Source organism: Ammodytes marinus (genome assembly GCF_949987685.1).
Source record: "Ammodytes marinus genome assembly, chromosome: 13".
NCBI lineage: Eukaryota > Metazoa > Chordata > Actinopteri > Uranoscopiformes > Ammodytidae > Ammodytes > Ammodytes marinus.
In genome coordinates this window covers 15,135,008-15,151,621 of record NC_137217.1, presented here as the reverse complement: position 1 = coordinate 15,151,621, position 16,614 = coordinate 15,135,008, and the positions used below count along the sequence as shown (strand labels likewise).

Sequence of the window (16,614 nt, the reverse complement as noted above, 5' to 3'; positions counted from 1 at the left end):
GTGTGGAGACTTAGTGTCTCCACTGTGTCAAAATCCCATTTCCTTCTCTCATTCCTCCTCTTCAGCCACATCCTGTTGTGCCCTGAGCAGAGTGCCCATTTAACTCTGATGTACGACTGCAGGCCCGAGCACAGCCCCAGGTTTAGCTCTCTGATGTCAGGCTGAAGAACTCTCTCAATCTACTGCTAACGACACGCCACCCTCCTTTGTCTCTTCCCTCGCCAACTCTCTCACGTCAGATCAAAGGTGAGAGCCACAGGCAAAGCTAGCCAAGTGCATGTTCTGATATGATGCTGCCTCCTGCTCCTCCTCAGAGCGTCTGCGCTCTGTAATGAAGGTGAGAGTGAGGGGAGGTGCTACAATCACAGAAACAGCACTCTTCACCAAAATCACATTTGATTAAACTCGTAGCAAAATTTTAATTTTAAATTTGTGTCATGGAATTATTTCAGTATATGTTCTGGCAGCCCTCCTCATGTAAGACTTCTGATTTGTGTGTATTTACTTTGGTACAGAACTAAAGGACATTTGGCCCAAAGAGATTAGCCTCTCTAAAAAAAAATTTACTTTAAAAATTGATTTTCATTGTCATTGATAAAAGATAAAGTAGTCAGAAGTAAAAGAGAAAACTGCAAGGACACTTCAAGAGCATACAAAATCGAGGAAATCTGGATTTTGAAATAGGCCTACACAATTAATAATTAGAGCAAAGAGATAACAGGGTTGCTAAGGTAACAACCAAAGCCATCACTCAGAATAAAAAATCTATGCACAAAGACATGCATGCACATATGTTTACTAATGCCTCTTTTGGGTATTTAAATAGACTTACAATCATTTCCTGGAGACTGAAAGCTGGGGTATATGATTTCTGATTGGTCAAAGTTAACATGAGCGGGGCGCTCCGGTGGCGTAGTGGATAGAGCGCGTACCATATTGGCTCCAGCCTTCGTTGCAGTGGTCGTGGGTTCAAATCCGACCCGTAGACCTTTACTGCAGGTCATCCCCTCTCTCTCTCTCTCTCTGTCTCCCCATTTCAACTCTGTACTATCTAATAAAGCTTGAAAATGGCAAAAAAAAAAAAAAAAGTTAACATGAGCTGTACAGTTTGACCAATCAGAGCGAGGCTCCGATTCTCTGTTCTAATTGGCTGTTGGGACTGTCCATTCACTTTTGCACGACTTTGTTGGTGTAGAGCAGGGGTGCCCATTATACGTCGATTGCGATCTACCGGTCGATCGTGAAGGCATTGTGGGTAGATCGCATGGTATTCTTAAAAAAAATTTTAATTAAATGTTTGCTCAATATAGGCTCCTAATCTTTGAAGGCCCCAAACAACGTTTCTAAAAAAAAATTGATGACTGGCTCATTATAGGCCACTAACCTTTGTAGGGGGGGCATACAGAGATCAGGGGCCTATAATGCGCAAGTACATAACATTTTTGTTATTTTTTAAATTACATTGTTCGTGGCTACGAAGATCAGGTGCCTATATTGAGCTATACTGTATTAGAAAAAAAACAAAGACTTCACAGAGAGATTTTTTAAACCTGTAAATTTTTTCTTTCTGCATTTTTGGTTATTCTGTGTCTCCAAATTATTCCAGAAAATAGTATTAAATAGCTCACATAGGACACAGCTGATTTAGCCTTAGTTTTCTTCTCAAAATGCACCAGATTGATATATTTTATTTAAAAAGGTTCAAATGTTTCTTCCGGGGGGGGGGGGGGGGGGGGCGTGCCCCCGGACCCTCCTAGAAGGTCCTGAGTCCCCACCACAGTCTACCAAATTTCCATGAGACATACTGTATTACCTTAAAATGATTTGTTTATTAATCAAAACCAATATTGCACATTTTGTGTTGTAAGACGGCCACTCAGGGAGACTACGCAACCTCTCAGCCCCAGGGCCTAATGGCAGGTTGAGGCTGGCCTGGCAATATGGGTTCATGCAGTTATGCAAGGTACACCAACTTATATTGTATATAAAGAATGATCAATATATGTTTAAATAAATATATGTTTTCCATTTTTATAGTAGGTAGATCTTCTTGACTTGGTCATTTTAAAAGTAGCCCACAAGCTGAAAAAGTGTGGGCACCCCTGGTGTAGAGAGTGTCAGGGAGGGACCATAGGGGAGGGACCAAAGAGAACAAGTGGAGCGGTTGAGGTATTTGAATTAACTGCCATTTTCTCCCCAAATCCTCCACCCCAGTTTTAAAGCTATAGTGCGTAACTTTTTCTTATGAATGATTGCCAGTTACTTTCAAGTCATCGCCAAATGAGTTGAAACTAATTTGATAAAGCCTATGGTATTATTTGGCATGTTCCCGTTATTCTTCCTGGTCTGTGTTCTTCCATTTTAACCTGCTGATTTTCATATTCGAAAAAAAATCTGCAGTTGACCAATTGTACACACACACACACACACACACACGCACAGACACGCGCGCGCACACACGCACATGCACAACCAATTGAAAACGTTTAAACGGTAGATTACTTTATATCATAGGTTTTGAATCCGAATGAAAAGTATCATGTGACACACTTGTCCTACGTAGTTTTGTCATTGTCGACATGCGCGTGTAAATAAAGTTTATACATATCCAAGATGGCGGCGCCCTTGTCGAAGTTGTGATGCAGGGAAAAGGGTCATTAACAGCGTATTTATGAATCGGGCATTGCATTTATAACATGGACTATTGGATTTATGTCATTATGGCCATATCACTGAAATAACGGACCTGGAAGTAGCACAGTAAGTAGCTTGAAACTGAAGGGTTTTCTGAAAATGTTTCATCCTGTGTAACGTGTGTAACCAGTAGAGTGATGAGCGGTCACCCTGGAAACTAGAGGAAAAAAAAGACTGAAACCAAGACATGAACAAGTTATACATGTGTGTGTTGACTCTTTATCTGCAGCCTTATCTTTACCTTTGATGTGAGTTTCATTGAATCAATGGTACCTGTGTTTCAAACTGTTCGACCCTTGAGCGCTTCACACCTAATTTAATTAAAATGACAGACAAATATGAAAACAACAGTGTTATCATCATGACATTAATGGTAATCACTTAGCTTACATGAACTGAATGACCAGTCCTAGTCATAGGCTGTGTGAGAAGAGCTGGAGAAAAACAAAAATGACAGTACAGATTTACTATTAAGTTTCACAACACTATGGAGGATATGACCGTTTTTGACACATCTATTTTGTGTCCTCAAAAAGTAGTTGCATGATACAAGACTACAGACAATAACTGCAGAACTTCAGACCTTGCGGTCTGTCAGAAGTTATCCGTCGCTCTTTAGCGGAGACACCATAGATACGCCTATATATCTATGGGAGACACCTTGAACGAATGAGCCCTCGTCGCCATAGAAACATTTTCTAAGTCTGTCTCTCAGCCCACTCACTTGGACCTTCAGAGGTGCACATACGCTTGAGTGATCGACTCTCCCAGCGTCAGCCTGAGGAAGCTCAAAGTTATCAATGAAACGTTCAGGCTGGAGGGTTTGCCTTTTGGTCCAAGCTTTTAACTAATTAAACTTCAAATGAAACCACACAGGTCACTCTTATGATGATGATTACATTGTTGTTATTGAGCTCTTTCTCAACACGAATACCTGCAGTGTGTGTGTGTGTGTGTGCGTGCGTGCGTGCGTGCGTGCGTGCGTGCGTCTGTCTGTCTGTCTGTCTGTCTGTCTGTCTGTCTGTCTGTCTGTCTGTCTGTCTGTCTGTCTGTCTGTCTGTCTGTCTGTCTGTCTGTCTGTCTGTTAAAGTCAAATTTATGTCAAATTTGTTTGTTCTTCCATGCATTTGCCTGTCCCACCTACATTTAGCCACATGGAAGTCTAGCCTGCCTGCTGTGTTCATGCTAAAGAGAGGTTTTTCTTAAGCAGCCCATGATAAATAATTAGATACATGATGCTAGTTGTATGGCTGATTAACTGTGATTCATCATGCAGAAAACCTTCAGATTAATCCTGTGTTTGACATTATTATTGTTCAGAATGTCATCCTTCCTTTTTTACAAGTACACAAATTGAGGGACGTATTCTGGAAGCAACCACCTCTCTAATGGTCAAGACACCATTAGGGAGGTGAACATCAAAAATGTATAAATCTTTGGGGAAGATTTGAAGCAAATAAGCAGAAGCTGTGAATAATTGTGTGTCGTTTGATTTGAAATGTCATTCCTCACATCCGAACAGGCAGGCAGTTGAGTCTGAAATTCCAGAGCCTCGCAGCGAGGCAGATCATAATCATATCTCGCTGAATAAACCCCTCGTATATTAGTTATACCATGCTGTTGTGTGAGTGACGCAGTGTGAAGAACACAGACTGTGAAACAGCAGCGTTGAAGGAATGATCACATGGGGAGACTCGCAGATCTGAGCCGTCAGCAACTCTGTCACTAACAGGTGGACTCACACATACAGTTCATTCCCCGGGAAAACGTGTGGACCTGTGTGTGGCTGAAGGAGTGAAATGTCCTTGTTGTACTGCACTCAATCACAGGGACCCAGATGTCTTGGCTGTTGATTCAGTATTATATAATTCAGTTTTTTCTTTTCTTTTTGAACAATCTGTTTTAATCTGTTTAGATGAATGATTCCCAGAACATTGTAATCAATACTTATATGTTTTTAAGTATTCGCTGATGTAATGTGTTACAGTTGAACTATCGGTTAACGCTGCAACTTGCAATTATTTTCACTATCTTTCATAGGCTGATTTTTTTTTTTTACATCAATCGATTCATCTTTTATTTTATATAATGTAAACAAAGAAGGATAAATCACACCATACAGAGGAGTCCCCCAAAAGGCCCTTTTTTTTAATTGGACAACCAGCTCAAAATCAAAATATGTTTATTTCACAGTGATCCGAAAAAGCTGCCAAAAACAAAAACAGAACATTTGAGAGGCTGAAACGAAATCATGTTTGAAATGTATGCAAGATTAACATTCATTCATGTTCACAAACATTCGACTGAATGAATAATTGTAGTAGTCCATCAGTTAGAATTTGTCTAATGTTGATATCAGCCATAGTTTCAAGGCCTGTCTGTCTTTTGATTAGAACCCCCAATGTTTCTTTAACTCACCAGCTTCATCCTTTCCATCCATCTTCTTCCATTCTGACTGTACCTGTCCCTGTTTTAGGTGACAGAATCATGCAGGTGTCGGTGAGAAGACTGGCTCTGTATCCGCTGGCCGTCGCCCGGTCTGGCCCAATCAGGTGTGCCCTCCTGAGCCAAGCACCACGCCTCCTCTGCCCCAGCACCCGCACCTTGTTCAGCGAGACGGGAGTGTGGGAGAAAGACTATCGAACAGAGACCCGACTCAGAGTGGAAAAATGGTGGCACCCGCGAATTATGGCCCAGTGGCAGAAGAATACACTGGAGGAGGTACAGTTTGTTGATAGTTTCCTACACATTCTGACAATATCCAACTAATCTTTTGTGTGTGTGTGTGTGTGTGTGTGTGTGTGTGTGTGTGTGTGTGTGTGTGTGTGTGTGTGTGTGTGTGTGTGTGTGTGTGTGTGTGTGTGTGTGTGTGTGTGTGTGTGTGTGTGTGTGTGTGTGTGTGTGTGTGTGTGTGTGTGTGTGTGTGTGTGTGTGTGTGTGTGTGTGTGCAAGTAAAACAAATGGTCAACTAATCAAGGATAAAGTCTCCAAATGACTTCTTTTGTCCCAACAAATCTGAGGTATACTCACTCCGTTCATTCGAAGAGCCAGAGAAAAGCAGTAAACTCTTGTTTCTGAGAACCTGAAAAGATAAATTTTACATTTCTACCAAAAAATTACTTTTACGATTATTAGAATGTCAGATTCCCTGCTGATAAATGTTTTCTCAATCCATATGCAGCAGAGTTTAAGTCAGGCCTCTTATGATTATATATACAGGGATATGAATAACCAGGTTTCTCCTGTTCCATGCAAACATGGGACTGTAACTTCACAAATATAATGAAAACGGGTATACGGCTCAAAACCAGTATCCTAATGTGCATTTTAATATAGTTATTCAACTCGTACAAAAAAGCACCAGCCAGTTCTTTGCCCTGTATAATCTGTGTATGTATACATTGGAAACACTTTAATGCTTTTCTCTCAGTTTAATGGATTAATAGGTCATTAAGCATCCTTCCACATGATCCCCAGCTATAACCTGGAGCTCTGCCTGATTATACATCCCAGCGGTCGGACCGCGCCGCTGTCTGCGAAAGGCTGACAGTGATTAACTGCATTCAGCACAGCCTGGGTCCTAATTAATTTATTGAAAAATTCATGACCCTGTAATGTTTCCTGTAATCGTGTATAGCTGGGTGTAACCAGTACTAACTGTGTTGCCGTGGTAACAGTGTTGTGACTATAAACGATCCATAATCACTGCCGTTCAGATTCTGACAGCATAATCAGACACTGTAAGAGCCTCATACAGCAACACGCCATAAATCGAGTCACTCTGTGTGGGATGAGTTTTTATTCATGACCTAATCAGGTTAATGCAGTGTCTTTTAGAGCAGACTGGTAATGAAGAAATAAGCACTGAACTCTTATTAGAGTCTCATCGTATTGACGTCTTATGGTCTTTCCCCCAGGGTTCCAACAGGGAGAAGTTTTACGTCCTCTCCATGTTTCCATACCCATCGGGGCGACTGCACATGGGCCACGTGCGTGTGTACACCATCAGTGACACTATCGGCCACTTTCAGAGAATGAGAGGCCATCAGGTACGTCTGATCCCTGAAACAAGCCATATCATTGCACTCATACACTGGCATTCAAAATTAGAACAAGGCAAGCAAGATTTTAGTCTGACTTTAGTGCCTGGAACAGAAGACGTCACAGTGGGAACATTTTGCTGCTTCAGTTTTAGTGCCCTGGTCTTGTGCATTCTGACTGACTGTCACACTGTCACGGCTTGTGGGACACTTGAATAGAACTGAGCCATCTGCTCTACATCATTGTATACAAAGGCTTATTGAGAATATCATCGATATCTGCTCTGTTTACACTGCTGGAGCCTCTGTTGACACTGGCACTGTAATGCTGCATATCTCTTTACATGTTCCGCTCGCACAGTGTACAGATTATAGTGTACTAACAATAGCGTTAATATAAGTGCACACTTGGTAGCATAATAATGTCTCTTTGCACGACTATCTTTCAAAAACATGACCAGGTTTAGGCCTACACACGTAATTACGATTTTCCTGTGTTTGTTGTAGTTGATTTCCACCAATACAGTGTACATGTGTGCACATCATGCACATTGCTTTAGCAGAAATGTATTTTGTTACTTGTAGCTTGATTATTTTGTTTACATTTTAGCATTTTTTTCATAACTGTTTAAATATACAGGACACCTACTTAATAAATGTGTCATATTTTTATGTTGTTGGGTAAAAACATTGAAACCGATGTTTTTACTTTAAATTGATTTGAGTCCAGTCCACGATCCTCTATCAGCTAATACATATTTATGAAACCTAGGAGCTTTACAGATTTCTTCAAATAAACTCCGATCAATAGGAAAACTTAAAAGCGAGACAATGTTTTCCAAGTTCCTGCAAAGTCAGAATTTGGTCAAATAGAAGGTTTTACACGTGCTGAGGGGAAAAAAAGGAAGGATAAAGGTAAAATCCATACACAACTCGATATTTAGCACTCTGCATGAGTCCGGTAAACTGCTGGTTGATGAAGCTATGGCCGGTGTCTGTGAGATAGATCATGCTCCTGCAGTCACACATACGCTTCTTTCACCAATCAATATCCCTGTCTTTACCCTGAAGAAAAGCTGGTCTATGACAAACCTCTCCTCTCGGTTTTCCTGGTGGATTTTACACTTTGGGCGTCTCCCTAACCTGCAGTTAGAAAGGATCCCTTCTGCTTCCGTCTGGTTTCTCCCCAAACTGAATCATGGTTTCACATGACTGGCGACTATTTCCTGCTCAGGAGTGTACTCTCTCTAAGCATCTGTCAGAAAGCTTGTTATACTGTGTGCGTACAGTCTACTCTCCTCACTAGTTAATTAAAGAAGGCACCCTCTGTCTTTTGTCACACACAGACACAATGTTCCTGTTTTTCTATATCACGTCAGTAGAGGTAACCAAAACTCTTAAAGCCTAATGAAAAAGCTTCCAACAAATTCAATGGGACAATGTGCATTCTTAAAATCTGATCACTAATACTGAACATGAAGTCCAATGCAAGTGTCCACTGTTCACATGTTTTTTTCTTTTTTTTTTTTTTACTGAAGAAGTATTTCCTATGAAAACGGAATTCTTCAGTTTTATCCAGACGAATTGGGATATGTGGTTATATGTATTTAAATGTTGTAAAAAAGGAAACATTTCCATCTAATTTACCTCCATTGTATTGTGGTGCAGGCAGAAACCTTAAGAAATTAAATAAATGGTTTTATGTGTGAGTAAAATACACATATTGGTGTTCTTGCTGAGAGTTTGATGAAGAGATACCAATCATGTTTGTACAGCAACACGTGAGTTGAACACAAGACACTGTTAATTTAGCTTAGCTTAGAATAAACACCGGATACAAGGGGACAAAGCTATCTTGTGCTTTGCCAAGAAGTAATCCAGCATATAAAACCTCTGTCCCAATTAAACCACCTAATCTAACTTTTACACTGAGTATTTGAATGTATCAAATGGAAAAGATATGCCTTCTTAACAAGTGAGCTGAGCTAAAGAACTGCTGGTGGGAGCTGCATATTTAGCATACAAAATTAGAGTGGCTTCATCTTTTCATTGAAGCACAAAGCACATTTGCAAAATGTCTAACTATTCTTTCAACCCAAAACTATCTTGATGGCTAGATACCACTGAGGCTACAGTAAATTGGAAGATGAATTTTTATAATTTGGCTGATATAAACCTTAGTAGATGATGAAAACAAATTGAAGTCAGGTTCTTCTTCTTCCATTCCTCTGCAGTTGTTCCTGTAAAAAGTGTAGCAACTAATGTGGCAACATTTGTTTGGTCAGGAAATAAGCCACATTTTGTCCAATGCACAGGTAATACGATTTCTGCATTGAAGCATCTAGTTTGTTTGCACCAGTTTAGTTTGAATCAATTAATGTGTGAAGAGTAAACATACCGCGGTTGGTGCAAAGCTTTTAGTTGGAGGAGTGTGGGTGGACACTTGCATGTAGCACGAGTGGCTCCACATTCACAAAATCATTCGCCCAACACTCATGTCCTCATTGTCGTCAGAGTGAAGATCCTAGAGCTTTGGCCTGAACTGTCACAGGTTGGCACTGACACGCCGTCATAAAATGTGCCAACAAGGACTCCCACGTCTTTATTCCAGCTGCTTCTTGTCACTCATGCTTTGAAATGCAACACAAGTGTCCGTGAAAAAACAGGTTAGAGTCAGACCAGTGTTGTTCACGCTGTTGTGTTGACATGAGGATAAGTGGTGCCATTGGCAATGAAAAGATAATTGACCTGTGGCGCTCTCTAGCTCAGCCTGTCTTCTGCTGTAACGGTCCCTGTTAGTTAAATCCCCTTAATAAACATCGTAGTAGTGTATCCCCATCCATAATGAGGCGGCTGCTTTGTTATTTACACAGGGCTATCTTTGGCTTGTTGTGCCTCTCTCTCTCTCTCTCTCTCTCTTTCTCTCTCTCTCTCCTGTATTCCTCCTGAGCAGTCACAGGGGTCCGCTGTGCTAAGCGCTCTCTTGGCTTTTCCAAATGAGGCCCATGCAGTTACCAAGGATACCGGTTCGTCTGATAACATCAGACTCGTTTGAGTCCGCGCAATGATCCTCTCCAGCCCCTCCACTCCTTGTCACTCTGCTTCTCCTCCACTGTACTCACGCCTTCCACTCCGCTGCTTTCATCTCAGTTCTCTCCCAGTTAGCAGAAAAAACATAGCCCAACAAGCTGAGAGAGAGACGAGCGTGGGATACTTTTGTCCTGAGTCAACAACAGCGATTTATGTCAAGCAGCATATAGCCTATGTTAGATGGCGGCAGCAAAATGGATGGGGATGGCAAAGTACGTAGGGGTGGAAGGAGAGAGCAGACACCGAGGGAACGTATATTGTGATGTTAAAATAAAGCCATCACATCCTGCTTTTCCATTCAATACCCACATTTGCTTTCTACTTGCTTTTACCATTATATAACAGCCGCAGGTTCATGAAAATCCCAGTTCCATTAACCCCCAACGTTGTCTAATGGAGTATACTGTAGAGATCAAAGCAGGAAAAGTGCATTACCATATGCAACCTCATGCTATTATGCTGAACAAACAACTACAGTCTCCTACAATGAAATATTTTAGATTTGACTGTTTCTGTTCAAGAATCTGTTCACGGCATCACATATCTGATAAAGTGTGCAAAGGCCAAACTGTCAGGTCTGTCTGTCTTTTATGATGCACTCCTCTCAAAAATGTGTTTAGTTTATTATTACTTCCCTTGGTTGTTTTAGCTGCAGTTTAACACTTGTGTGTAGGCTTTTCAAAATATTTGAATATTCAGATGTTCTAGATTTTTCTGTGAGGGCGAAGGAGTAGGTGTAACTATAAGAATCGTTAAGAAGGGGATTGAACTTTTCTCAACCATATCGAACACACATTATTATTCAAAGCAGAGAATTGATCATATGTCTGAAGAGGCTATTTAAATATTAGTAAACCAACTGTGTAACCATTGTTATATACTTCATTGAGGGTTTCACACAGGGTTGGGCTGCAACTATCGATTGTTTTATTATAGATGAATCTGTCAATTATTTTTCCGTTTGATAATATTTTCAGAAAAATGTCAAAGATAGTGATTAAACTATCTCATATATGTTTCATATACATACTTCTGTAAGACTCAGAAGTACTTTTAAGAATGTGAACTACTAAGTAACCCGTAAACCAACCAAGTACTTAACTTTAACTCAGGAAGTTCAAGCTCCAACTAAATGTTCAAACTAAATAGTCTGAAGGTAATATGGTAGACGCACATTGCAGCTCATATAGAAGATAATGAGTCAGACATTATATCAAATTTGTGGGGGAAAAAAACATCATATAAGCTAGAGGGAAATGTATTCAAGTACATAGATACTACTGGACACCAACTAGAGTAGACTGTACAAACCTGAATTGGTAATACAAACGATGCTGGGAGTGATTAGATTTTGATTAGATTTTTGGAGATTCACTCTGCCCACAGATCCACCGCTTCGTCTCCTTGGTGACAAGACAATGTACCCAATATAACGCATAACAAATTCATTATCTTAAGAACTGGTCCTATCGAAGCTGCAGGACTCGCACTGCAAAACATGTGAAGAACCTTCCTGTGAATGAATGGATTGATGAAATAATTAGGATTTCACCACATGTACAAAAGTTGGAAAGAATTAATAGGAAACAACGGAGGCATGGGATCAATTCTAGTTGCAATAGAATGTGAATATGTCAATTGATGACGTTACATCATTCATGTTTTTTTTTACATTGAGGGATGGTTTTCTACTGTTTGTGTTTAAGGCCTATGCTCCAGAAAATAAGTACAAATTAGAATTACAAGATGAACAAAAAAAGTATTTTTTCTTCTGTCAAAATATTTAATTTGCAATGATAAGAACAAATAGAAACAAATCCATTATTTACATATAAGAAGTTTGTACGAAAGACAAAAATACACATGACTGCACTGCACTTCTGACACGGACTCTTTACTGCGTCCACAGGTGTTGAATCCGATGGGTTGGGATGGTTTTGGGCTTCCGGCAGAAAACGCAGCCATCGAGAGAGGCCTCGACCCAGAGGAGTGGACTAAAAGGTACAGGAAATATCATATCTGTCCTCCTGTGCGCTGGCTGTTTGTTTGTATACACACCTTAACGTTGCTGCTCTGTGTCATCTCCTCCTCAGTAATATCCAGTCTATGCGGGAGCAGCTAGACAGCCTCGGCCTTTGCTTCAACTGGGACCGGGTGAGTGGGACCTGAAGAAGAACAGAGACTTGTTTCTGCACTGGTGTGTGGGACACTACACACTGCTGACCTGACTCTGGCTTTCTCTTGACAGGAAGTGACCACCTGTCTTCCAGACTACTACAGGTGGACACAGTACCTGTTTAGTCGGCTCTTTAAAGCAGGGCTGGCGTATCAGAAAGAGGTAGGGATGGCCTTTGTGCCCAAGAGCTTATCCTGCTTTTCTTGTGGAAGGAATGCTATGACTGGTTTACTTTTGAGTTCCCTGACAGTTACGAGAAAAGATTGAGACAGGTATATGAAGGGACTGAAATGAAGAGAGCTTGATAGAACGCTTTGATTATGTTAAATTACAATTTTGAATCCATATAAAATCCAAACTGCTTCCTAAGCCTTGCTTTTTCATTTTAGCTGTGTGTAAGTGTGTTCTATTTGTGTGCTCAATCGTTTGTGCGTGTTCTCCAGGCTGTGGTGAACTGGGACCCCGTTGATCAGACAGTGCTGGCTGATGAGCAGGTGGATGAAAATGGTCGCTCATGGAGGTCCGGCGCTCTGGTGGAGCAGAAGCTGCTCACACAATGGTTCATCAAGACTACAAACTATGCCAAGGTACGTCTATTTGCTGTATGGTGTATGTGTGTGTGTGGCAACTGGCATCTGAAAAGCTTCATAAAGACCAAAATGAGCCAGGGGTCACTGGCGGACACTACATCGGAAGCTGCTGCAGCCCTGCCCCTCAGGTTCTGTAGTCAGACCCCTGGATACTGATATTTGTAGCCTGGAGTATCCATACCAAGGAGATGGAGACAGAGTCGGGGTAATACCATCAGGCGGCCTAAATGGATGATGAGAAGCCTCCATCCTTTCAGCACAGGTCTGCTGCAGTGCCAAATTACCCCCTCTGGACTGGAATCACCCATAGGAAATACGGCTCAGGCATTATACACAGCACATGCATGTACATTGTTGGTGTGTGTGTGCCTGTTTGAGTGAGAACACAGAGTATTTTCAAGGTTCTGGTTTGAAAGGACTTTGACTAGTTTGGTACATTTTATTAAACCCTTGTCAAATGGACAGCATGAGAAATTTATAGCATAACTAAGTTTGATATTGGACAGACAAATGTATGTACAGTATGTATGACACCCAGCTTTGGCGGCAGCGCTGCAGTTGCCCGTGCCTGTCCATGTCAGAGGTGTGAGCGGAGGAGGAAGTGGCCTACTGTGACTGTGCGTTCCTGCATTTCTAATTCTCTCCGATGAACAGTGCAGTGGAGAGGAAGGAAGAGGAAGGTGTCGAGGAAAGAAGTGAGAAAAGACAGATGGAGAGAAAGGAGGAGGGTAGCGCGTCATGGCGCAATGTGCCGAACAAAAAGGTCTGTAATTGGACTGTGATTTACTGTGTACGCGTCGCTCGGCTGGCCTGTACACGTGTTGGAGCCTGTCAAAAAACATTAACTTCAGACAATATTTATTCAGCCGCCATCAGTGGAGCCGTCGGCTTGTTTAGCTTCCTCATGTATCAGAACCATATTGTTTCTTCCAGGACACAGTTGACTGCATGTTATGTTATGAGGATGGAAGAATGCGAAATGATGATGTGGCAATAGCAGAGTTTTCAATTTCATGCATAATCACACTTGCACTCCGGCACACAGGCCTATTACGTGGCACTGACATCTAAATTAACTTGTTCGACAACAACAAGTCTCAAATATCAGCACAGCTTCTAGAGGTGTTTTGTGTCACTGAATCACGGATAACTTGGGGGTTGCTAGTTCAAATCCTTGAACTTCTTGGAGAAATGCATGGGTTTGTTATATTTTCATCTGAAGTGTACTTGATGTCTCTTTCTGTCTGTCTGTCTCTCTGTCTCTCTCTCTCCTTCACACACACACACACACACACACACACACACACACACACACACACACACACACACACACACACACACACAATCACAATCCTTGGTTTTTGCTATACCATGCTTTTTTCTCACAAGCTTTTCTTAGTTGCCATGGAGACTCTTGTCCTTGCTGTACAACTTCCAGTTACTCCTGCCTGTGTGCTAGACTATATTTTTCTAGTCCACGAAAAGTAAAAATTATTTACTGCCTTTCTCTCTTAAAGCCATAATTAGTTGTCGTTCATTGCTCTCCTGTTTCTTTCCTCCAAAGAGCCAGTCCGTCTTGCTGACACAGACTCACTGGGATTTACGTCTCCTTTCTCCCACTCAGCAGCACATTTCAGAAGTGACACAGTCCACAGTCCTGTGTGTGATGCCCATAGCCGCTGTTTATGTTTGCATTGATAGCGCTGTGATGAGCCACTGCATGCTGAGTGGCACAGCGAAGGAGATTTGGGGTAATACATTGTGACAGACTCAAAAGGAAATGGAGAGTTATAACATCTATGGCCTCAGCCCAGCTGTGGCTTTTTGGCCTGAGCCTCATTGATATGCATGACTTCCTTTAATCGTGTGTGTGTGTGTGTGTGTGTGTGTGTGTGTGTGTGTGTGTGTGTGTGTGTGTGTGTGTGTGTGTGTGTGTGTGTGTGTGTGTGTGTGTGTGTGTGTGTGTGTGTGTGTGTGTGTGTGTGTGTGTGTGTGTGTGTGTGTGTGTGTGTGTGTGTGTGTGTGTGTGTGTGTGTGTGTGTGTGTGTGTGTGTGTGTGTGTGTAAAAGTGAGTATTTGTGATATCCAGGGAAAGTAGGGCGAGTGGAGGTCAGGATTTTTGAAAATCCCTCTTTGTCTGCATAATGTGACCTGGTCGGCTCTGCTGCTTTGTCAAAATAAATTGGCTTGGCTTTGAAAGGGGCCACACCGAGTTGGAGTCAATTGCATTATACTGCAGTCCGTAGATAGCCACACACTTATGAGGAACCGGCTGCCCCCTTACAAGTTATATCTCTTTTCCAAGTGGGAAATGCACCCTTTCCAAACTTTACAAAGAGGGAAACGTGTGTGTTTTTTATAAATTATTTTTGTCTCCTACAGCCTCTCCTGGATGCTCTGGCAGAGCTTCCCGAGTGGTATGGGGTCAAAGCCATGCAGGCAAACTGGATTGGAGAGTGCACCGGCTGCTACTTTGATTTCAAACTCAAGGTGAACCTACCCTCACTTCCCCCTGTTCCCCTTTCTATTCATTCATAATTTTGCCTTCTATCAATCTGGCAACCTTCTTCCTACCAAGTGTTTTCCTGTTGCCCTCTCCCTCCCTCCTTCCTTCCCAGCCTCATCTCTCCCCCCAAGCACTGATTGCTTGCTTTATTTTGGATCTGCTCTTTTATTCATCTATTTCAATAAGACTTCATCATGTACCGACACATAAACATCTTCACTTTGTTGTTTCGCATGCAGCAGTTGCGCGTCCATCTAAAGGGAAAAATGTACCCAAACAGATATGTGACAGATAAGTTTTCTATTGAGATTTTCCCAGGGCCGTAATTTAAGTTCTTCACAAGTTGTTTCAAACTGTGCACTTTCAAAAAGCCCACCGAGAGCCCACTGTCCAGCATTATTGAACCGTTCTCCTTGAAAAATAGTCTCTACCTTAGTCTTTATATTGCCGAAGGACGGAGGGTTTGGGATGTGAGAGTGCTTTGTGTTTTAAAAATTTTTTGGTGGCTTCCTTTGGGTTTATAGGAAAATGCATAATTAAGGTTTAAACCAGGGGTCGTAACGTTAATTGGATCGCTGCTTGTCTTATAGTACATCATCATACTACATTGTCACAGGAGCTCTTCAATGAATTGTCTCCCCAGGGGCCTGAAGATGTGCATTAATATGCCTTCTACAACATGACATGTTACTTTATTACCCCAGAACCCCTTGTTTAAATAATTACAGGATTAAAGACATTGTCGCCTGATTATGTATCAAAGAGCTACCTACAGCGCATGTTGCATAAACCTCGTAGTATCTATTGAATTGACGATTGAATTTATTTGTTAATCATTTTTATAAACCAAAAATAAAGCTGAGGCTGATGGCAACATTTTTTGCCGTTGATTTAGACATGGAAAAGCTTCTAAATATATTACGGTTCATCCTATGGAGAAAATGAATGTGTAATATTCAAAGTTTCTTTCAATCCTCCCAGAATTCACTCAAAACCAAATTTTTTGTTGGTAGAAATTACGAACCTCATTATGATTGATTGGGATTTATGATGCTGTACCTGTGTAAATACTTGAGGTTCTCACTTGATAAATTAGTCAAATTATAATCAATTATGAAAATTATACTTTTTATCCACAAAAGATGATTGATGATTGTTTCAAAAAAAGCAAATTTGCATTACATTTTTTTTAATGCAAATTAGTTTTTGTTGGAGCGGGTAGGTCCCAGTGCTGCTTTTGACATATTCTTGTCTCGTCTCTCAGGTGAACGGGGAGGAGACAGGTGAGACACTGTCGGCTTACAGCTCCTCCCCAGAGGCAGTGTACGGAGCGGCTTACCTGGCCATCCTGCCCTCCCACAGACTACTGCACGGAAGCAGCTTGGTCCGCTCTGCCCTGGAAAAAGCCTTCCAGCCGGGCTGTGGTGAGCATCCCTACATTATCTTCTGTCAAGGTGTATGATATGTAACGAGAAGTTTTTTTGGGGTGGAAAATTAGCAACATCTGCTCACTTCTGT

The 16,614-nt window shown here is 41.5% G+C and overlaps 1 protein-coding gene across 1 annotated transcript in view; it reads left to right on the top strand.

Annotated features, from left to right (window-relative positions):
• Positions 1-2,619: 2,619 nt before the first annotated feature.
• The window catches only part of lars2 (leucyl-tRNA synthetase 2, mitochondrial), a 28,126-nt gene continuing 14,131 nt past the window's right edge, over positions 2,620-16,614 (top strand). Inside the window, exons 1-9 of the mRNA XM_080039479.1 lie at positions 2,620-2,760; positions 5,171-5,415; positions 6,612-6,743; positions 11,734-11,825; positions 11,918-11,978; positions 12,073-12,162; positions 12,444-12,587; positions 14,973-15,080; positions 16,361-16,520. Of these exons, the coding sequence (XP_079895605.1) occupies positions 5,182-5,415; positions 6,612-6,743; positions 11,734-11,825; positions 11,918-11,978; positions 12,073-12,162; positions 12,444-12,587; positions 14,973-15,080; positions 16,361-16,520 (1,021 nt within the window). The 5' untranslated portion in view covers positions 2,620-2,760; positions 5,171-5,181. The remainder of the gene's footprint in view (positions 2,761-5,170; positions 5,416-6,611; positions 6,744-11,733; positions 11,826-11,917; positions 11,979-12,072; positions 12,163-12,443; positions 12,588-14,972; positions 15,081-16,360; positions 16,521-16,614) is intronic.